This window comes from Scomber scombrus, chromosome 18, assembly GCF_963691925.1.
Source record: "Scomber scombrus chromosome 18, fScoSco1.1, whole genome shotgun sequence".
In the NCBI taxonomy this organism is placed as follows: domain Eukaryota; kingdom Metazoa; phylum Chordata; class Actinopteri; order Scombriformes; family Scombridae; genus Scomber; species Scomber scombrus.
Genome location: NC_084987.1, coordinates 4410379 through 4434057, shown reverse-complemented (window position 1 = coordinate 4434057; position 23679 = coordinate 4410379). Strand labels below are relative to the sequence as shown.

General features: G+C 40.8%; 1 protein-coding gene across 1 annotated transcript in view; it reads left to right on the top strand.

Annotated features, from left to right (window-relative positions):
- Window positions 1-4172: 4172 nt before the first annotated feature.
- Window positions 4173-23679, top strand: part of LOC133999448 (protein shisa-6-like) — an 87804-nt gene continuing 68297 nt past the window's right edge. The window contains exons 1-4 of the mRNA XM_062438633.1: window positions 4173-4732; window positions 10882-11039; window positions 20981-21076; window positions 21432-21488. Coding sequence (XP_062294617.1) covers window positions 4173-4732; window positions 10882-11039; window positions 20981-21076; window positions 21432-21488 — 871 coding nt within the window. The remainder of the gene's footprint in view (window positions 4733-10881; window positions 11040-20980; window positions 21077-21431; window positions 21489-23679) is intronic.

Sequence of the window (23679 nt, the reverse complement as noted above, 5' to 3'; positions counted from 1 at the left end):
AATAACAACCTTAAAAGGTACCTTTAAGATTGTGCAACAACTGCAATACTGTGAGTTTATCTCCTGTCACATTGTGTGAGACGCTTATAATTAGACTTGGTCACAATCTGTGTCAGAGTGTACGATATCAATTTGAGGCATGTCAAATTGTGAGATGACACATCAGCCATCTGCAGCTCTGATGTCTGAAAACAACAAACTTCTGTTTTATTTCACCTTTATTGTATTAATATGTGCGTGTTTCCCCATAAACGTCATTCAAATAAACTGCTCTTATGAAATACTCACACTGCCAAGCACATTCTTTGTCATTTTATGCTGTTTTCTGATTGGTTGGTTTGCAGACGTGGGTTGTAGCAGCAGCCACGTTGTAAGAATTTGGTCCTAAATTTCTGCCAGTTTCAGAGTTTTACTTCAGGCTTTCTTTAGTCACCAAAGCTCCAAATCATTTGTCACCGGAGAGGTCTGGCAGTGACATCCTAAAGCAGTGTTTTGGATCGATAACCAAAGATTTCATCAAGTTTTTCTCACAAGACAGCCTAAAACTACTCAGTGTAAAGATGCCTTAAGGTGAGGGGAAAAATTAACTACATTAAGGGGTTAATTGGTGATGCTGAGATACAGTAAAACAATTAAATCTTCTATTGATTTTCCCTTATAAAACATGGCACAGTGTTTGGGAATGCAAGCTGTGGCATTTCTGTCATTTTATCACCTCTTCTGCAGATTATATATGAAATATGACATTGGGTAACTATACTGATGTCAGCTGTGGTGAGGTAATGGGAAATATTTCTAAAGAAAACCCCAACAAGCCCTGCTAAGTAATAAAGGATACTTAAGATGAAGGCTGGTGATTTGTGGCTTTTAAGGATCACTGTAACAACTTTAATCTAATTAAATGTTTCAGGAGACCCCAATAAAAATAATCTCCTTGTCCCACTGGAGGCTGCGTGAAACCTCTGAGCTATAAAAGTAATAACAGCAGACCTTGGTCAAACAGCATTCACCTTGATCAAATAGCACTCGAGCCGGTTAAAACAAATATATCTTGGCAGTGGTTTTTAGTCTGCATACCAGATGGATGAGCTTTGACATGTAGGATAATAACTGAGTGAATGAGGACAGTGGAGTTTAGGCAATGACAGCAAAGTATTTGAAAGTCAATTAGCTGTGGCCTCCTCTCGCTGTCACATTACCTGTCTGCAAAGTTTTAATGTGGTCATTTTCACCATCTGGTACAACCAGATTTTAACCAGATTAAAACACAATTAAGCCTCCATCGAAAATGGAGATGATACTTATGCATCAATACGCGTCACTGTGTCTCACTCTCAGTATTTCTCCTTGAAATGCCTTTGTGGAGATGTTGCATTATGGAATAATTCAATGGAGTCATTGATGATGAGTGTAGGTTCAAAACAATGTTAGGTTGTAGACCAAAGAGATGTATTTAATGTTCCTCACAGAGACACTGAGTCTGCTTGAGGCCACATAAAATCACAAAACTCTCATTTTCATTGGTTGAAATCCTGCAAACAAAGTCACGATTTTGAGAATAAAGTCTGTGAGTAAAGTTGGAGATTTAAGCCAGGTTTTATAATAAGTCATAATTGTGAGAGTAAAATGGATCCTGAGATTACCTTTACATGAAAGTCTCTGAGAGTCTCTGAAAACTTTGAGATCAAATTTTGAATTTAAAAATAAATGTGTAATTCTGAATTAAGTCTGATTTCTTAGATAAAGGTTTATGACATTAGAAACTCAGATTCAGAGTCAAAATTCATAGTATAAGTCAAATTCTCTGTAATCAAAATCACAATTCTGAGAATAAATGAGAAATTTTAGATAACAGCGTCTGAGATTTAGAAATTCTGAGAAGAAAATCATAATACAAAGGTAAATTTTTGGAAGAAAAATAAATCCCAACTCAGAGAACAAAGTCATGATTCTGAAAGTAAAGTGGAAGTCAAATTTGTTGTATAAAATATTCCAAAATTAAGAATAATCTCATGATATTAAACTACAATTTCATGAAAAAGTCCAAACCCTAACTCTAAGATCAAAGTCACAAATCTTGAGAATAAAATCACACTGTAGTTTCCATTGGAAGAAGAAGTGTTGCATGGCTTTGATGGCTCTGGTGGTCTTTAATGATGAAGGTACAGGCATGAAAAACACGATCCAATGCGACACACGTTGGTCTGCTTGGTATGCGAATGATTATTTCACTTAAAGATGGAGTACCTTTGTGTTTTTCTGCATGCTTGTCTGCACTATTACTACAAATATCAAGCAAGCCTCTTGATCTTGTTTTGTGTATGTGAAGCCATACTGCAGCTTTAACAGTCAAATAGATTCTTAAAATAAAGGCAAGGTATTTAGATGACATGTTTTATAAAAATGAGAAAAATTTGAGACTAAATCCATAATGCATTTTCAGAAATGTCTAAACTCTGTGATCAGAATCCGAATACGACATTGGGAGTTAAATTTCCCCTCAGAAATGTGAACTTTTCCCCACAAAGCCTCTTTCCATACATCCCAAAATAACTTGTTTTACTTTGAACGTCAGATTAAAAATCCTCCTTATTCATTCTAGACATTTTTTTTTTTTTTTTTTTTGGAAGCACCCAAATCCTTTCCCACCTCCCCCTTCACTTACATGGCATTTCATTTATAATTCTAAAGTAAACCAGCGCGTGCATGTTTTTTTTTTTCACATTTCCCTGAAAACACACACACACACACACACACACACACACACACACACACACACACACACACACACACACACACACACACACTGCAACACAGGACGTGATTGGTGACTTGTGAGTGGATGCAGCTTGTGTGAGCACTGATGCATGAATGTACACCAACAGCAGCGCCTCGCTTCTTACAGACAACTTCTAATACGCTGTTATCTTTCTTTTTCCTCCCCCTCACCCACCCCCACCCTCCCCCCTTACCTCCGCGAGTTATCGAGTGAAGCCTGGAGGCATAAGACCAACCAAAAAAGGAGGGGGAAGATGCCGATTGATAATTAACTGCAGGTACCTGAATCTGTGACGTGGGTGGATGGTGGGGTGTGGGGTGAAAAGAGAGAGTGAGAAAAAGAGAGAGAGAGCGAGAGAGAGAGAGAGAGAGTGAGTGTAGAGAGAGAGAGAGGTGGAGGGAGGCGGGCCGGAGAGGAGAGAGAGGTCTTGCCTCTTGTCTGGCTGAGGCTCTTTGATTCAGTGGCAGTGGCTGAGACAACCCCATTACCGGCCACCGTGAACCCGGTAAGTCCTCATCATCTCCTCTCATTTCTCCCATTTTCATCTCTCATTAGGGGACAAAGTTTAAGTTAAAGCTCCGTTTTTTCTCCGAGGAAACCGCGTAAAAAGAAAGTTTATGCATGCAATAAAGGCGTATTTTTTAATATCTGTGTCATTCAGCAATACAGATAGTGTACATTTACCGGTTATCTAACTTAAATGTGTGTTTTAAGAGGAATTCAACTGAAAAAAAGATTGAATTTATCCACTTTTGTGGTGCTGAAGCGCTCCAAACACTCAAATGGAAACGTGGGCGCTGTCCGCGGTGCTGAAAGTGTCTCTCAAGTCAAATTATTGCAAATGATCGATCCAGATTGTTTCTATTATGTCTGTTTTTTAAAATAAAGTTTCTCATAGATAGTTTTTTTCCTAATTAAAAGTCTTGTTTTACCCGCTAAATCCCTCTACTCGTGCCTCTCCTCTTCACAGTGTAATTACAAGCTTCGATCATACTCAAGATCAACAGCTCATGGTAAAGAAAAGACAGATTTCCCTGTGGAGGACATCGAGTCTTTATTGCTACTCTGCAGCCGAAATCATAGAAAAAGACCAAGAGGAAAAGCAGGCACTGTGCTGGATGACCACAAAGTCGGAAGATGCATTGTGTGTCTGATGAGAGCAAAAGAAACCAGTCAAAGTCCAGTCAAAGTGAACGCGTGACACAAAAAGGAGTACCTGCGATGAAGAAACCCGCAAGAAGCTCCACTCGGTAAGAAGTGGAAGAGTGATATTCAGAAAGAGAGAGAGAGAGAAAGAGAGAGAGAGAGAAAGAAAGAAAGAGAGAGAGAGAGAAAGAAAAACAGACAGAAGAGAGTGGAGGCCAGGGAACAAACACCAGCACGTCCTCAAATGATGGGGATAAAGCACCTTTTGCTTCTTTTGATTTACTTAGACCCGCTGAATGTCCTGTGCGCCGCCGCCACCAACAAAAAGAGCAAAACCCCGCCGAGGAGGAACTCAAAGGTGAAGGAGGTCAACGGCAGCACCACTGTGGTCCCGGCGGGTATCCCGGGGAGGATCACCCAAGTCCAAGCTCCTTCGCTCGGCGTCGTCCAGCACGACACCTGCCTTGGCTACTACGACGTGAGCGGGCAATACGACAAAGAGTTCTCCTGCAACAACACCGATCACCGATTCTGCTGTGGCAGCTGCTTCCTCCGTTTCTGCTGTGCGGACCGGGGGAAGCGGCTGGAGCAGAAGAGCTGCACCAACTACAACACACCGGACTGGATCAAAACCCAGCCTCCTTCACCGGCGCCAACAGGTGATATTTACGACCCGGAGCTGGACCGGACCAACACCACAGTGTACATCACCTGCGGGGTCATAACGCTCATCATTGCCATTGGGATAACTGCTAAAGTTGCCTATGATAAAGCCACCAAGCCCCCTCAGGAAATGAATGTGCACAGGTAAGAGTTTTTCTTTTTGTTATCACTATTTTTGTGTTTTAAAAAGTGAGAAAACTTGAGTTCATATGTCCCCTGATCTGTTTTCAAGCATGCTCACTGCATAAGTAGGTTATGATGTTAGTGGAAAAATGAATCCCTAGTTAATCATACTGCAAAAAACTGTGCACAAAATTATTTATTCTGTCACATAACCCACCATTTGACTCCCTATTGAGCCCAAAATGAGATTTTGGACGTGGACTTGGTGGTCGATTTTACAATATTCTTACATCTAAAATCTATGTGCATTCATTTGCTGCCCTGGTGACTCACTCATAGTAGCGCACATGACTTACAGCCTCAATATCATGAGTTCAAACCAGCTCACGACCTTTAACACATGTCATTACTCTGCTCCCCTGAGCCTCCCTGTCAAAAATGTCATGGTCTATACCTTTCCATAGTACACATCCCCATTCTGTGTCAGTCGGGTGGTATTTTATGTCCGTTCCACCTCAGGGGGATAAAGTAAATGCCACTGAAAGCCATTATGATTGATTACATATATCCCGATGAAAGCGGTTTCTTCTACAATGACAATATTTTCAAAAATCCTCAAGGCACCAGTCGTGGTCACTGAATTGCTCGATGAGCATTAAAGCCATATATATAAACTCATCCTGTGGCCATCTCAGACACTAGCCGGAGAAATGGTCTTACAGTGATGTCAGCAATCAACCCAAGGCAATGGGGTTTTTTATTTTTCTTCCCCACAAGAATCATCAAAACACAAATTATGAAAAGATGGGCTTTTTCTCAAATGACCAGATAATGGCCATCATCATTTGGAAGGACTGCTGGTTTATTGATAAGCTATTTGAGATTTAGAGTTTGTAATAAATGACAAAAACAGTGCCAGGATAGATTTTCATTTTGTCAGAGTGACAGTGGAGTAATGAAATAGTTGATCATTTACCAACTATTTTGATAACTGGTTAATTATTTGTCATTTTCAACCAAATATATGAAACATTTCATGGTTACGACTTCTCAAATGTGAGGATTTAGTGTATTATAGTAAGCCAGCTGGGTCAGTCATTGTAGTTCAGCCAATGCAGATACAATGCAGGTATAAGACTGTGTCAAGATGCTCTTTTTTGCTGTGGTGAGTTTAGGATTCAGAGAGGGGTTTAAAGAATGGTGTGCAAGGTTTTCTCTATATAACTAGAAGCTGTTTGCAAGGCTAGAGGAGTTGGGCATGCAGGGATGACAGCTGGAGTAACTGATGCTATGGCATTCAGATTAAACTGCCAGTTCAGGTCAACCAATGTAGTTTAGCCAAAGCAGATACGGTGTAGATATGAGTGTGTGTCGAAGCCAACAAGTATCTGCTCATTGCTTTAGGGAAAGTGGGATTTAAAGGCATCTTAAAGGTATGTTAAGTGAGGGTTAGATAATGGATAATGGTGTTGCCTGTCAGAGGACCCAGTAGATGTATGATGGCATAGCTTGATAACCAATGCAGGGCCTATTGAAGGGGTCAATCATCATTTAATATCAATACTCACCCCAGCTTTTGCCACTTAATACTATATTAATTGTACATCATTGGGTTTTGGACTGTTGAATTGCACAAAACACCCAATTTGAAGACATAATCTTGGTTTATAGGATCGTTATGGACATTTTTCCCAGTTTTCTGGCATTTCACAGTTGTAGTGATTAATCAATGATGAAAATAATTATTTGTGCAGCTCTACTACTCTAGTATTTCATGCAAACCCCTGGGGCAAGCTATGATTTTGGATTTTGTCATGATTTCTTCATGCTTTTATGGGTTTCCTCCCATAACCCAAAGACATTTGGGACAGGTGGAGAGGAAACCAGTAATTGAATGTGTTTTTCTGCCTTAATATCCCTCTCAAATCCATATTTTTCTCCGAAGTGTGCTTGGTTAATCTCCAGTCCCTCAGAAAACAGCATGCAGAATTCATAAAAGGCTAAATGGTTGTTTAATTGGGGTTAGGTCTGACTAAAATTGCATGTTTTCCACCTACTCTTAAGGGAAAAATCATAGTCACTTAGTCATTGCTCTTATCCAAGAGTCACTTGAGTACATTTTAGATAAAGCAGCCCAACAGTTGACTTATTATGGAGCATTGTTATGCTTAGAAAATATCAAGGGAGATCACCAAGCTTTCTTTCTCTACAAAAATAAAAGAAACAAAACACAGTGACAAGTCCTTGATTAAAAAAAATGTCCGAATTCTTGCGCTGACAACAACACAAAGGAGCTCTTTCAGTAGATCTGTTTAGATTAAATTTAAGCTCCAGTAATTGGTGTAAGTGTCTGTTGAATCTTTATGGACTCGTGAGACTTCACAATACAGTGGTTTATTTTTAAGCACAAAAAAAGAGCAACAAATCTCATAATGCAGCAGTTTTTCCATCTCTGCACTGAGAAATGAAGAGATGCCGAAGTTTATGTCTTCTTACTGACTGCTCCTCTATCCTAGCCATGGGGTGTACTTTCAAGTGGATCTGCTTAATGCCACCACTTCAGTATGAGCGGTGGCCACGAGAGTTTAAAGAGAGGACGATTAAATGAGGAGGCATGGATGCTCAATAGTGTTTTTTTCCTTTTTATGATTTGTTCATTTTCACCGACCATTTGCCACATACAGCTGTCGTAATGATGTCTGCTGGAATAGACCTCAGAGGCTGGCAGCAGACATTCATGCTGACAGCCGTGACCAAAAAGAAGCAGTGGAACATGGGATTAGCTTTATATTTGGCAAGGGCCTGCTCCGAAAAAGTGGGAGCTTTTTCTGTTAATTTCCGGTGCTTCTCTAAAGTGATTTAGACTCCCAACCTCTGCGACTGAGGGAAGACTGTGAGCAGAATACTGAGCTGTTGGCAGACCTTTGCTGTTTGGTCTGTGACCTTCACCGAAACACAAGAAATGCGGAGAGAGAGAGAGAGAGAGAGAGAGAGAGGGTAGAGAGAGAGAGAGAGAGAGAGAGAGAGAGAGAGAGAGAGAGAGAGCTAAAGCCAGTGATTTGAACAGGCTGTATTGATCAACTTCTGCAGAGCAAACCCGAGATGCATTCTATGCCAGCTAGGTGGTGAAAGTAATGCTTTGTTCTCAGATTGCAGAGCTGAGAAACTGAGATAAAAAGGTAAGATGACTACAAATGGGCAAAAAATAGCAGCAGAAAAAACTGAAGGTGCAATGCAAAGGTGACATTAAAAAAAATGACCCAAAGAAGCTTGCTGTTAGGAGGCAAGACATTGGCTTGGAAAAGGTTATCAGTCATTTTTAGGCTCATCACTGATAAACTGGAATCAATCAATATTTCAGTACATACAGTAAATGCCAAAGATATGTTTGAGATTATCTAGAAACATCGTCACTATTACATAGAGAGTGATAACAAGCAATGATATTCTTTGGATTTGATTGGTAACAAAACCCATAAAAAATAAAACTAACAAAGTGTGTATCTCAGTACTTTTGGACTTTCCTACCCTGTGTTTGGTTTAACCTTTGTGTCGTCCTCCCGGGTCAAATTGACCCCGTCTGTTTTGACTGTTCCTTCCTTCCTTCCTCCCTTCCTTCCTTCCTTCCTTCCTTCCTTCCTTCCTTCCTTCCTCCCTTCCTTCCTTCCTTCCTTCCTTCCTTCCTTCCTTCCTTCCTTCCTCTCTCCCTCCCTCCTTCTTTCCTTCCCTCCTTCCTTCCTTCCTTCTTCTCTCTTTCTTTCCTCCCCCCTACATTCCTCCCTTCCTTCTTTCCTCTGTCCTTCTTTCCTTCCTTCCTCCCTTCCTCTCTCCCTCCCTCCCTCCTACCTTCCTTCCTTCCTCCTATCTTCATTCCTTCCTTCTTTCCTCCGTCCTTCCTCCCTCCTTTCCTTCCTTCCTTCCCTCCTTCCTTCCTTCCTTCCTTCCTCCCTTCCTTCCATCCTTCATTCCTTCCTCCCTCCTTTCCTTCCTTCTTCCTCCCTCCCTCCCTCCCACCTTTCCTTCCTTCTTCCTCCCTCCCTTCCTCCCTCCCTCCTTTCCTTCCTTCTTCCTCCCTTCCTTCCTTCCTCCCTCCCTCCTTTCCTTCCTTCTTCCTCCCTTCCATCCTTCATTCCTCCCTCCCTCCCTTCCTTCCTTCCTTGACTTGAGGACAACGGGAAGGTTAAAGGACCAAGCCCCATACAGAATATCGACAGCCTTTACTCCTCTTGTGTACTCCTCTGTTTAATTGTGGCGTTCCCCAAGGATCAATCATGGCCCCACTGTTGATTTCAGCTTACATATCAATCAGGTTCTACGTTGATTTTAGAGTCTTATTGTTGAGTTTCAGGGTGTTGAATTTTCTAAGGGCTAAAATATAAAGTTCTGTCGACTCCTTCTGTGCCCGTCCGTCCCCTTAAATTAAGCTTCTGCTGATTATTCATAGGAGACGGCTCGTGACCAAGTGTGACCCAGCCTTCATAGTCGGAGCTTGAACACTGAGATTTGACAGGCTACATCTTTAATATCTTTTAAATCACTTTGGTATCAGACAGCCTTTGTGAATATTTAATATGTTTCGTCTGGTTTGATCATTCCACTTTTTCCACATCTACTTTTAACATGATTCTAATCCTAGTGTTTTATGATTTTACCCTCATTTGCTTTCTGTTCCACATTTCCTGTCATCCACATAAAACACTTTGTATGAAATGTAAGAAATGTACCGTGTAAATAACATTTATCACTTTAAGTTTACTCTTCAACTTTAAAAAAAAATGTCCATATCAGTATATATCTTGACCACAGCTCTTTAACCCTCCTGTTGGCCTCGAGTCAAGGAAGGAAGGGAGGAAGAGGGAAGGAAAGGAGGGAGGAAGGAAGGATGGAAAGGAGGAAGAGGGGAGGAAAGGAGGGAGGAAGGAAGGATGGAAGGGAGGAAGAGGGAAGGAAAGGAGGGAGGAAGGAAAGGAAGGAGGAAGGAAAAAGGAAGGAAAGGAAGAAGGAAGGAAAGGAGGGAGGGAGGAAAGGAAAGAAGGAATGGATGAAGGAAAGGAGGGAGGGAGGAAGGAAGGAAGGGAGGAAGGAAGGAAGGAAGGAAGGACGGACGAAAGAAGGAAGGAGGGAAGGGGGGAGGAAAGAAGGAAGGAGGGAGGGAGTGAGAAAGGAAAAGAGAAAGGGAGGAAAGAAGGAAGGGAGGAAGGAAGGAAGAAAGGAAAGAAGGGGGAGGAAGGAAGGAAGGGAGGAAAAAGATAGGAAGGAACTAAAGAGAGAAGGAGGGAGGGAGGAAGGACAGATAGAAGGAAGGAAGGAAGGAAGGGAGGAAAGAAGGAACAGTCAATTTGGGGTCAATTTGACCCGGGAGGACGACACGAAGGTTAATAATCAAATAAAAGTCAAAACCTTATTAGGTATAGGCATTTATTAAACAAGTCTTGGTCTGAGATAATATCAGATCCTTCAAGTTGACAATAAGTATCTCCCTTTGCCATATTTTTATCTTTTCTTGTTAAAATACATGTTAAAAGTCAGACCTGTTTCTGCAAACTACCGTAGCTCTTTCTGCACATGACATGGAAGCCAACTGGGACAATGCAAAATCAGGTCGCCTCTGTCTTGCGAAAAAGAAACAGCTAAAGTGTGCTCATCCTGGAAGGGAAACGCTATTAATATACGCTATATCTCCCAAAGTCACAGAGTTATAGAAAAGTGGACTGCATGGTTGCTGTAGGTTGACATTGACACAGTTAAATTGCCCTTTCATTTCCTTTAAGAAGAAAACGCAGCGCCAGGCACTCCATCTCACACAGACCGACACCGAGCCTCCAAAAGTTGTTGGAAGTGGTGTTGATGAAATATCGCTTTTATTTCGTAGCTTCAAAAGGAGAGATATTGACTTAACTCTTAATAAATGGGTCTTGAGCTCAAGTCTAGCACAAATAATAGGACTTGTCTGAACCTTGTGTACCACGCTATTGAAAATCTAACTCCCTGGTGACTCCTGGGTGTAATTAGGATTTCCTCTCTGCCTTGCACTGAACCTCTATGATTGGAGCTGCAGCTAAATAAATTAGGAAGACCATTAAAGGGATGGTGAGGATGTAAAAAAAATGTTGGTAATTGGAAAAAAAGGGGACACATTTTCATAAAACATTTATCTGATTTCCTTTCAGAGCCCTGGCAGATATTCTGAAGCAACAAGGACCGGTTCCTATATCTCAGTATGATCACGAAAACAGCGTAGTGATCGACGGGTCGCCCAAAGATGAGACACCGGTCAGAACTTCGAAGAATCACTACACACCTGTTCACATGAAGCCATCAAACCACGGTAAGTGACACAGCGCTGACCTCACACTGTTATATATAATATTTTTTTTAAGGACAAAAAAACTTGCTTCATGGCTTCCCCCTTTTTTTTTAATAAAATCCAACTTTATGTTATTGCGATGTTTTAAGGTTTATGTGTCGTAACGAGAAACCTCCTCCTTCACTTTCCTTAATCTGCTGCAGCATCCTTTGACTGACAGCCACTGAAAAAGATGGACAGGCTGCGATACTTAAGCTTTTCCCCTCAATCTTTCTTAGAGGAAACATATGAGGGGAAATGTACGGCAAATTAAAAAGCGAGGCCCTGGCCGAGTTCTCCTCTCCCTCACACTGCAGTCCCATAAGCCTACTCAGCATTGGCTACAAAATTGAGATGCAAATTATCATCTTCTGCGGGAGAGACGCAAGCTTCTTGTCTTGAGATAATTCTGTCTTGCAAACGCTGTTCCTCCTACTTTTATCCGGTCTCCAGATCCCTGCTCAAGGGATCAGCTCATTTGTTAAGTGCTCTAGTATGGTGTCCCAGATTCAACAGTGTTATGTTTCACTCTCGTGTCACCCTGCCTCCATCCTTCCCTCCACCACCACCACCACCCAAAATGGAGGGAATGTGTCAGAGGAAAGCTGATAAATACTACTGAACTGCAGGGTGTGAGCTGCTTTTCTCGTTTTTCTGCTGCACAATGACTTTTTCACTGTTGTAAATAGTTATTTTAGCCACTAGGAGAAACTATACTTTCTTGCCTAAATTCTTGTTCTCCTACAGAAAAGCAGATTACCCCATGCATGGTCACCAATCCTGATGGCCTTAAATAATCTGTCTGCAATATTAACAGAATTAATAGAATCATTTTTATACTTGCAATGTCTTCATCTGCTCTATTGGAAACTGTACAATGCTGATGGTTTGAGACTCAACTTTAACTTTAAACTATGAGCTGAATTTGAAAAACATGCTAAAAATTGAGTGTCTTTAATGACAAGTTAATGTCAGGTTTCCCATTACCCGTCACTGCTGATAAACCCGTTATGCAGCCTACAGTATTTACATGATTCATGAAAATCTTGCAAGTCCAGGAATCCAGGATGTTTATAATAAATATAAATTAGCTTTAGTAAACTGATAGATACAGGAAATAGCACTACTAAGGATTTCCAAATAGGCGACGCAGGCAACTGGCAACCAACACCTTCAAAGCCCTATGTTCACTGTTTGGCAATTAGCTTGTGGCCAATTAATTAATTGTAGGTTTTTACACAAAAGCAGATTATTTTATATATAAATTACTCTTTCAGAAAAACAAAACTACAAAGAGCAAAAGCTAAAACTTGGCGTAATGGACAGAATATAAAAGGGGGGCGAAAAAGCTCATTTTTACCCCATGGAGAACTCATGGTGTATTAATCCAGCGCTGAGTTCCACCTTCAGGAACTTAAACTTTTTTGGCAGAAAACACAAGACGGATGATGCCACCATACCGGCCAAACTGATTGCAGCTTATCTCTCGGTAATGGAGTGCAGAAGCTCAACTCTAAACAGAGAGTAAAAACACAGAATACGACTCCTTATTACTCAGCTTAGCTACAAAATCTAAATAGCCACATTAACACATTCAATGAAACAGGGTTTGAATTAAACTCAGCTCAGCTCGGTTTAGCTCGTCCAAGAAGTGATTCACACAGAAATAGGCGTCATGAAAAGGGGCACAACATTATGATGGCTTCCAATATGTCCATTTTTTATTTCTTATGTGTGTTTTTTGGTGTCAGAGCTACAATGTGTCTGCATGACTTAATAGTCTTCTTTACATAGGCTTTATCTTTTTAGGTCAATTAAAGACTTTAACCTTCGTGTCGTCCTCCCGGGTCAAATTGACCCCGTCTGTTTTCTTTCCTCCCTTCCTCCCTTCCTCCTTCTCTCTTTCTTTCCTCCCTTCCTTCTTTCCTTCCTCCATCCCCCTTTCTTCCTTCCTTCTGTCCATCATTCCACCCTCCCTTCCTTCCTTCCCTTCCTTCCTTCCTTGCTTCCTTCCTTCTTTCCTTTCCTCATTTCATTCCTTCCTTCCTTCCCTCCCTCCCTCCTTCTCTTTTTCTTTCCTCCCCCCTACCTTCCTTCCTTTCTTTCCTTCCTCCCTCCTACCTTCCTTCCTTCCTACCTTCCTTTCCTTCCTCCCCTTCTTCTTTCCTTCCCTCATTTCCTTCCTTCCTTCCTCCCTCCTACCTTCCTTCCTCCCTCATTTCCTTCCTTCTTCCTCCCTTCCTTCCTTCCTTCCTTGACTCGAGGACAACAGGAGGGTTAAAGGGATATACTCGCACAAATTTTAATTGGTGTATAATCACCTGAAAATAATAATGATTGTGTTTTAGTTACCTTAGATACTCTTCCATAAAGCCTGCAATGTTGTACCACCATGTTTCTACAGTAGGCCACACTGACTCTAGAGATGGCTTTTTGCTTTTTTCGTGAGTTTTGCAGCCACTAAAGGTTCCCCTACGCACTTAGAGGGAGGATAGACAGGTATTCAGGTGTTTGCAATCTGCAACGTCACAACCAGATACCACTAAATCCCACACACTTAAGTACACATCAGTCATTTTAGGCTATATGTTGGAAATACTCCTCTGTGTGATTCACTTATCAACACACTGCTGTTTTATTCATACTATGCAACACCCACAGGAAAGCTGTCTTCATTGTCCTCTGTCATGTCAACCTGCTATTGTTTCCTGCATGTACGTCACATTACAGGGGTGAATGCTTTTGAATGGTAAAAAGGCATCAGACAGGAAGGTGGAGGATGTCCAAATAGGAATAGATGCTTTTAAAGGGAAGATGTGACTCAGACTCAAACGGTGATGAGAACATAGGAACGGAAAAGCTATTTTCAATGTAGAAATGCTATTTCTGGATGTAACTTTTATTAAAGCTATTGATAGACTTTTTTTCTATGTAGATTGTATTTCCGGTCTAAACTCTGTGCTGTCAGTTGTATGGAGATATGTCATTTTTGGGACAGCGTTTCTTTACAAATCTAAGTTTAAGACACACTTGTATTGTTTATTTTTGGCTTGTTTTCTCTAGTATTACTATGTAGTGCAGCTTGTTTATTTCTATTTTATAAGCTTTTATCTACAAGTAAACATATGATGAATAGCTGCTGCCTATAGAACTCAGAAAAATATCTTATAAAAGGACTTTTTTACAATTCAAGATATCAAGGTTCACTCAGGTTCGAAGCTTTCAGTGTTTACTTTGTCCTTTATGTCTTTGATAAAGATATATATATATATTTAAAAAATCCAGCCCACATGTTTGCATTTCTGTATCAAAGCTAAATGTAACTCTCTCAGGAATAGCGGTTGCCTTTTCATTACAAATTCTCTTTCACAATATATTTTGACCTCATGCGTAAATTCTTTGGCTATTCGGATACAATTCAGGTTTATGAGACAGCTCCAGTGAGAGCTGCCAGCAGCTGCAGCCATTCTTTCAACGGAAATCATCTCCTGTGTCTCGGCAACAAATCAACAGAGTTAACAGATGAAGAGAATAAAGAATGAACATATTTTTTTGGGACATAATGCATCGGAATGAATTAGTATAAATTAAACCAGCGCTGTGAGAATCCTCAATCTCAATCATTTCTTTTTCAAAATCCCCTGAAATGAGCTTTAACCTTCCTGTCGTCCTACTGGGTCAAATTGACCCCGTCTGTTTTGACTGTTCCTTCCTTCCTCCCTTCCTTCTGTCCTTCCTCCCTCCTTTTCTCTTTCTTTCCTTCCTCTCTCTTTCCTCCCTTCCTTCTTTCCTTCCTCCATCCCCCTTTCTTCCTTCATTCTGTCCTCCCTTCCTCCCTCCTTCCTTCTTTTCTCCCTCCTACTTTCCTTCCTTCCTTCTTTTGTTTCCTGCCTTCCTTCCTCCGTCCTTTCCTTCCTTCCTTTCCTTCCTTCCTTCCTTCCTCCCTCCTTTCCTTCATTCTTCCTCCCTCCCTTCCTTCCTCCCTCCTTTCCTTCCTTCTTCCTCCTCTCCTCCCTTCCTTCCTCCCTCCTTTCCTTCCTTCTTCCTCCTTTCCTTCCTTCTTCCTCCTTTCCTCCCTTCCTTCCTCCGTCCTTTCCTCCCTTTTTCCTCCCTTCCTTCCTTTCCTTCCTTCTTCCTCCCTTCCATCATTCCTTCCTTGACTCGAGGACAACAGGAGGGTTAAAGGTAAGCCAAAGAAAGCAATTTTATGGCATTCCTGCAAAACAGAGCAGTATGAGTGCAAGAAAAACAATATAAAAAAAGAGGCTGATGACATACACCAATGACTGCCTTTTGTATTTGAGCTCAAAAACATCAGCGGTATATGATGTGAACCCCTCCAGAAGTTCCAGATGAGATATTATCCCTGGATGTGATGTTGATGAAGTGTATCTTGTCTTCTGGTGTGGTGGATAGTACCGCTCCATAACTGCTCCTAAAGTGAGTATTATCACTTCGATTTCCCCCACAGTTCTTGTTCTGTTCTCTCATTTCGTGCTCAAAAGTTTCTACGGCGCTGTGAAAATAGGCGGCAAATGTTTTTCCACGCTTTGCAGACACAGAAGAGAGAGAATCATCTCTGTTGGACACTTGTAGACACTTGCTTCCCCCTTTTTTTTTTTTTTTTAAAAGATTCAGAAATTGACTTTAAAATGACATGAGACCAACCGTGGGATGATGTTTTTTAAAGGATGATGTCATGCTACTGAGGATGATGAAGCTAGATGTTTCAGTCTGCCTGTAGTGAAACAACCGGACACATAAATAAAAGGCTACCTGTGTTAATTTACCGCAGTCTTTTAGATTCTTTAAATTGCCTCCAATAACTAAAGAAGCAAAAATGCGGACACCAGAATAGTATATGTAATAGTTTAACATGTCATTCCTAAACTATGGACGTTAATCTGCTGCTATAACCACTGTAAACTCACACCTTTATTACTTTTCATCAAATTTAAATTAAACAAATGAGATATAACACATAAATTAGTGAGCTTTAGACGTGTTGGTAGGTAGACTTTGCGACCCTCGGACAAAGCAAGGATAGCTTTTCTACCTTGTTCCCAGGTTTTATTCTAAACTACGCTAACCACCTTATACCTAACAGACCGAGGCTCTAATCGTACTTACTTATTATTTATTGTTCTTTATTCTTTCAATTGAAGCTCTAGTTTTTGCTATCCATTTTGCTGCTGTAACACTGTAAATTCCCCCATCATGGGACTAATAAAGGATTATCTTATTCTATCGTATCGTATCTTATTGTATCGTATCGTATCATATCGTACCGTATTGTATCACATCGCATCGTAGAGCATCGTAACGCATCGCATCGTACCATACCGTATTGTATTGCACCATACCATATTGTACCACATCGTATCGTATTGTAACGTATCGCATCTCATCGTATCTCATCGTATCTCATCATATCTCATCGTATCGTACCGTATCATATCGTATCGAACCATGTCGTATCGTGTCGTGTAATATTGTATCGTACTCTATCATACCGTACCATACTGTATTATACCTTATTGTACCACATTGTATCGTACCGTATCATAACGTATTGCAACGTTTCATATCATATCATATCGTATCGTATAATATCGTATCGTAGATTTAGGCACAAAACCCACTTGGTTAGGTGTACGGAAATATCTTGTTTTGGTTTAAATTTATCGTTTTGGCAAGGTCAGAGAGACAGGCAACCATTGATCTAATGGTTATGATTATAACCTTGTTGTTTGAAGGTTAGGGGGACGATCGTAGTTGTGGAAATGGGAAGTTAAAGGTGGTCTCAGGTGTCAAAGACTGGTATTTTGTTGACTGATTCATCCTTTCTGACTTCCTATGTATGCTAGCCACCGTCGCTACAAGCCTCTTTGGCCCTCTTTGATAGATGGCATCTGTCACTTTAACATAAATATAGGTTGTTTTTGGTTTCTGGCAATTATGTGTGTGTGTGGTCAGTCTTATAATATTTCCCTTTATTGGAACTAGGGGGCTTTAACCTACCTTTAAAATGGTTAATTGTCATTATTGTTATTTCCAAACTTGAAAAGTAATTAAACCAACAGTTATTTAAGGTAACCATTTGTGTTTAATGCATGACCCCCTTTTGACATGAACCTCTCTCTCTATTACTGCAGTTCAGAAATGTGAAGACCTGAATCACCAATTTGATGACAGTTGACTTTTCTCTAAAGGCCAATTCAAACATTACTTTATAAATGTCACTTTTATGAAGAGACTTGACTTTTTATCCCTGAAATAAAAAAACGTCAGCTCTTCGCCCGTGAATGTAAGGTGAAAACCTTTATTAGCGTGGTTATTCTCTCCAAGGAAGGTTTTTTTCATTATGCAGTGTAGATAAGGCAATTTTTGAGGAACATTTCCAGAGATAATAAGGGGCTATAGGTTCGATTTGCCACATGGGAGCAATTTGTATCACAGTCAGCATCTCCAGCTCGGCTCCACCGTGCCGTCCTTGGGGCTTGAGCAGGTTATGAATCATCAGCTTTTCACCCTGGGAGACATCATATAGACTCTACTGTATCTATGTATCTCCATGGATACAACACAGTGCAGTTAAAAATCACTGAATGCAGGAAACGTTTTAATTCCTTTCTTTGGATAATTACTGATTTCTTTAACCTTCGTGTCGTCCTCCCGGGTCAAATTGACCCTGTCTGTTTTGACTGTTCCTTCTTTGCCTCCTTTCTTCCTTCCTCCCTCCTTTCCTCCTTTCCTTCCTTCCTCCCTCCTTTCCTTCCTTCCTTCCTTCCTTCCATCCATCCTTCCTACCCTCCTTCCTCTTTTCCTTCCTTCCTTTCCTTCTTCCCTTCCTTCTTTCCTCCCTCCCTCCTTCTATCTTCCCACCCTTCCTTCTTCCTCCCTTCCATCCTTCCTTCCTTCCATCCTTCCTTCCTTCCTTTCCTTCTTTCCTTCCTTCTTTCCTCCCTCCCTCCTTCCTTCCTTCCTTCCTTCATTCCTTCCTTCCCTCCTTTCCTCCCTTCCTTCCTTCCTTCCTCCCTCCCTCCTTTCCTTCGTTCTTCCTCCCCTCCTCCCTCCTTTCCTTCCTTCTTCCTCCCTTCCATCCTTCCATCCTTCCTTCCTCCTTACCTTCCTTCTTCCTCCCTTCCATCCTTCCTCCCTTCCATCCTTCCATCCTCCCTTCCTCCCTTCCTTCCTCCTTTCCTTCCTTCCTTCCTCCCTTCCTTCCTTGACTCGAGGACAACAGGAGGGTTAAGGGTCCTGATTTAACAGAGATGGTCAGAGCGTGTCAGTGATCAGCGGTCATCCTCTTGAGTTTGATTTTAAACCAACGAGCTGTGGAGCAGAGGCTTCAGGACCAATCTTTTGGTGTGATGAAGACCAGGCCTAATGTTCCCAGGTGTTGCTTCTCATTATGATAATTTGAAATGCCGTTTCGATCTCGGCTTCCCGAGGCCCAAAGGTCTGAGTGATGTTATTGACTTTGAAGTGGCTCCTTGGAGAAAGAGGCATTTAACTGTTCACTTGTTAATGTAGAGAGGGACCAAGAGAGAGAAAGAGGGGGGAGGGAAGAGAGGCAGTTCGGTAAAGCAACTCTCCAGATTTGGGATGGGGTTTTTTTTGTGTGTTCTTTCTCCTGTTTTCATCGACACTACACACTTTTATTTCTCCCAAAGGTTTGTCTGTGATTGACAGGACAATTGAATGTTGTCACGGTGCGAGCAGACACTTCGTTTTCCCTCTTTTGTGTTCACGCCGCACTCTCAATTACACCACTGGTTCGGAGCAGAGTTAACAGCAATGTGGTACAAATTGCATTTACAGAACGATCTTATAACACCATGGGGGGGGAATCCAAGAGTGAATACATACGTGAGGTGTGCTGGCATCCTCACCCACAACTCTCCCAACAACTGAAAGAAGAAGTTACAATCCAAAAGTGCAATTTACTCCAGGGATGTCCCCTTTTTACTTTTCTATAATATATATTAAAACTGTCAATCACAGCTGTCAATCAACGCCCACACGGCAGACACTTATTAGACGGCCTGAATGCAGCCATAATGAGACCATAATGACTCAATGGGAACAAATGATTGACTTTGTATATCTATAGAGAAGTTGAGGCGCTTTGAATGGGAGTCAGCTCGGCTGTCGGTGGCCGAGGTAGCCGACGCTTGTCTTCCACCGTCATTTCTTTACTGACTGTCATTTCCTATACAGTTGCAAATTTTCCCCATTGTGGGACACATAAAGGAATATCTTATCTTACTGCCCTCCCTTCTGATTGGTAGATATTGTGGTCGCCATGCACTGCTTGAGATTACTCAAAGAAAACATCTTTTGCATGTTTTTAAGTTAATTTTTTGTATCTCTATTCTAATTCATGGTGAATAGTCTCCTAAAATTGTGCAAGAATTGAGCATCTGCTGTATTTATAGGGCAGCAAATAACTCTACAGCAGTTTAGAGACACTATCATTACTATGGAAAGCAAATGATCAGTTGCATAATAGTGTGCTTGATAGTTTAAGTAGATATGTATTAATATATACAAGCAGAAAAACTTGCATCTCTTTAGTTTGTTTTTTGGGTTGAAAAACCCTCTTTACTGACTTTATATGTCCTCTCCACTTCTGAATCTAAATCTAATTTAAAGTCAAGTGTATTAAACGCCAATCATGTTTGCTCTGGGGAGCCAAAAGCGCTGCAATTTTTTTACTGTCCAATTAAATTTAATATTTCACTTACTGTGCAGAAAGAGAGGGATAGCATTTGATAAATGGACGATATGAAAGGCCTGAAACCTTCAGATTGCATCGAGATACATATTGACAAGCTGATGATCCCACCTGAGAGTCAGTTTTGTCAGTAATGCCATTTTAGCCCTGTTTAGTATTCTGGTCATCTGTGGCTGGCTCCTTTTATAAAATGGCAGGAGTGGCTGTGGAATTGAGTGCAGATACTCCTCGGCATTAAGGCACACCAGCATTTCAAACGGGGGAAATTTTGCAGTGAAAGCTTGTTAAATGACGATTAGAGAGCCTGCAAGTCCAGAGAGCTTCTTTTTTTCCCCCTTATTCGATGATGATGTACAATCCTGAAAACAAAGTGTTCATGGTATGCTTCTATTTGCTAGGATAGATATTCAGTATGCACATGTGGATATCACTTTGGACTCTGATCCAGTCATTATATTGACACAGTGGATCCTATATTGGTCTGGGGCAGTTGTGAGAGGGGGTCTATCTGCTCTTACAGCTATTATAAAGTGAATTTTGACTCAATCAATCAATGTTTCCAGTTGTGTAGTTGTCATAAAATACTAGACATAGTCATGCAAAGTAACAGCAGGTCAATATTACCACAATGCATTAAAGTTTCTGTGAGTTTTGTGTAAATCTATGACAATTTAAAAAAAATACAGGATAGAGACTCAATAGATTTTAGTAGTTAAATGTCTAAGTAAGTAAGTAGTGGGAGTGTGTTTTTATAATATTCATATTTTCATACGCACTCTACTGACTCTAAGTTATATCTCCAGGTTCCTGCAAGCAGTTAAATCTCTTTGACGTGAAAATAAAAACGAGTTTTGGGCTGCTTGTGCTTGTTCATGTCTGACAGATATGATCAATATGAATTAAAGTCCTAATCTAAAATAGGTTTAGTCAATGTTTGGACACTGGTTGGCTCCTATGTGTGCATGTGGCTGTGTCCAGGTTTGCTGGATTCAATACATGATATGATGAATAATAATAAAATAAATGGAAGCTAGAAAAAACAGCAAAGTCCTACTGCAAAGATTAATAGCGATTTAACATCAGTGTAAAGGAGAATTGTGATATATAATATAAAATAGTGATAATGGTGAAACATTATGCTAAAAATACAACTTTTTTTTTCTACTTCTTGTCTCACCATTAGGTCACTATGGGAAAGAAAACATGCGCAGCGGAGGCCAAGACATGCACAACTTCATCTCCTCTGGCTTTGTGACAATTGGACGTGGACACTTGAAAGGTAAAGTCCGTCCTGATTACTCGCTTGTCTCACTTTACCTCAGAATAAAAATTAAAAAGGTTAATATTACATCCATTCATGAAGCTATTGTGTCATGCTGCCAACGTCTTTTTCTTCTTGCAGATTACAAAACATAATAGCTTGAATTGACATGTTATCCGTGATTAAATCCACACTTCCATTGATAAAAGTGACGCTTGCACACTTGGTAGGCGGCCAGTGTGAAGGCAGCGTAGCGCAGCAGTAGTAGATTTCCCTTTCCATCGTCTTCAATATGAGTTTGAATACATCAGAAGCAGTGTTGGAGTGAGAATGAGCTGTGATTGCTTGTTGTGTTTTTTTTTTTTTTTTACAGCGCAGCACTCCATAGACGAATCCTGGCAGGGCGATCTGGACATCCCCATCTCTTACGGTAGGTTCTCCAAATGTTCCACACACACACACACACACACACACACACACACACACACACACACACACACACACACACACACACACACACACACACAACCTTGTTTTCTACTCCCTCCTGATAAGAAAAGTCGCCCACACTCTACACACACAATCAAGCGCCCCTCGGCTGGTAATCACAGCACAGCCTCGTGCATGAGTCGTAATATTTTATTCCCCTCTTCTTTTCTTTTTTTCCAAGTAGATTTTGTGAGGCGAAGTATTTCCACTGGTTTTTACAGCAGGTTTGAGAGAGTGCATTCATCTGCAGCTAAAGGTTTATTTGAATGACTTCTGTGGACGAGTCAGGGTGTTCAAACATGAATCGCTGTCATGATTAACAGCCCAAGTCTAGCTAGCTGGCTGATGAACTTTTTTTCTTTTAGGTGTCTGTGAGGTAAGTGAAAGTTTGATTTAGACGCTCAACTCGAAGCGTTTTGGTCTCTTCGAAAGTGACAATCTGATGTTTATCCGTTCATTCGTGGTGGTTTTTTTTTTTTTTGCTTTGTGGTTTGCAGATATGATCAGTCAAAGAGTATAATGGGCTTAATGAAGATCTCTTTTTTCTTTGATGATGTTTGACTTGACTTGCAGTTTTCAATTCAGTCATGGCGATGTCACGGCTCACGTTGACTACACACTTCCTCTTCTGTTTGCTCGGTTGACTCGGTTTCAAGACGAGTCGGGTCTAAATAACATTCAGTATTACAGTATCAGTATCAGTTTTACAAAATAAATCCAAAGAAAGTCAATACCTGTGTATTAAACAGTTCACTATATTTACCCTCTAAAGCCCAAAGATGAAATATTCAACATGTTGTGCTTCGAGCTTCTCTGCAGACTTTATTCTGTACGGATAAAACCTGATCTCTCAGTGACCTTAACTACGTGCTGCCAGTGCTTAAACACAACTATAAAATGTTTCATATTGCTGCAGTCACAAAGATCAGATTGAATATTTTGGGGAGAAAACAAGTGAATTTTACTCATACGCTCAGCATCTTTATTATTATTTCACAACTTGCTTTATATATATATATATTTTAAAACATTTCCACATTACGTTGACAGAAAATGTAATTCACTCTTCCTGCAAAAAGGTATTTGCTGATGCAATTTAGTCCTGTAAATGTAAATGTGGGAGACGTGTTTGGCAGACTCCACCCTGAAGCTAAATGACGGAGGCTGAAACATTTTACTCCCCACTGCTGAACACGCCGACTCTTTTTGTATTAAAAAAAAAAAGGAAAACAACTAATATTAGCATTTTTATACTAGTCAACAAAAAAACACAATTGTTATTCTTGTGTTGTTCTTCACAAGTGTGAAATTGACAATAACACACACACACACACACACACACACACACACACACACACACACACACACACACACACACACACACACACACACACACAGACACTCACACCTCCTAATGCACAACACCTGGAGGCAAATATATTCAATAGCAGCTCTGCAAACAGCAAATGTCAGCTTTCATGAACCGGTTGAACTTTCAGATGAATCATTGTTGTGTTATATGACGTGCCGATGGTGAGAAGAGAAGTGTTGCGCGTGCCCGACTTTTGACTTTTCTCATAAAATATCTTTATTCCCTGAGGAAAGCAAAACAAATCTTGTCCGACCCCAGTCATCCCCTGGCATCGGAATTTAAACTGCTCCCATCCGGACGCAGATTTTGTATGCCCAGATCATAGACTGTATATAAAATGGACGTAACATCCGTGATGTCACCCATTGGTTTGTGGACTGCTGCTTGGAAGCGAATAGTATCGGATCTGGGCTGCGCCATCTTGAAAATGTCAGGTGCATGCTGGGAAAAATAAAAACACGGATTCTACTTATATGGGCATCAGGAGGAGCATGAGGCGCCCTCCTGAACCTGTGAACCAATCAACCTGTCAATCACGACGTAGCCACGCCCTAATGCATACCCTGCTTTATCGTCACATATAAAATCAGGGAGGCCAAAATGTCCCAAATGAACATCATACTGCATTGAAGAAGGCTTTAAACTAGCGATTGAGCCCATAAACACATTTTGAAAACGTTTACTGAGGTTAGAAATCAAGTGAGAAGTTGGTGAATTCTCCATTGACTTGTATAGAGACGGAAGTCCTTTTGACACCAAA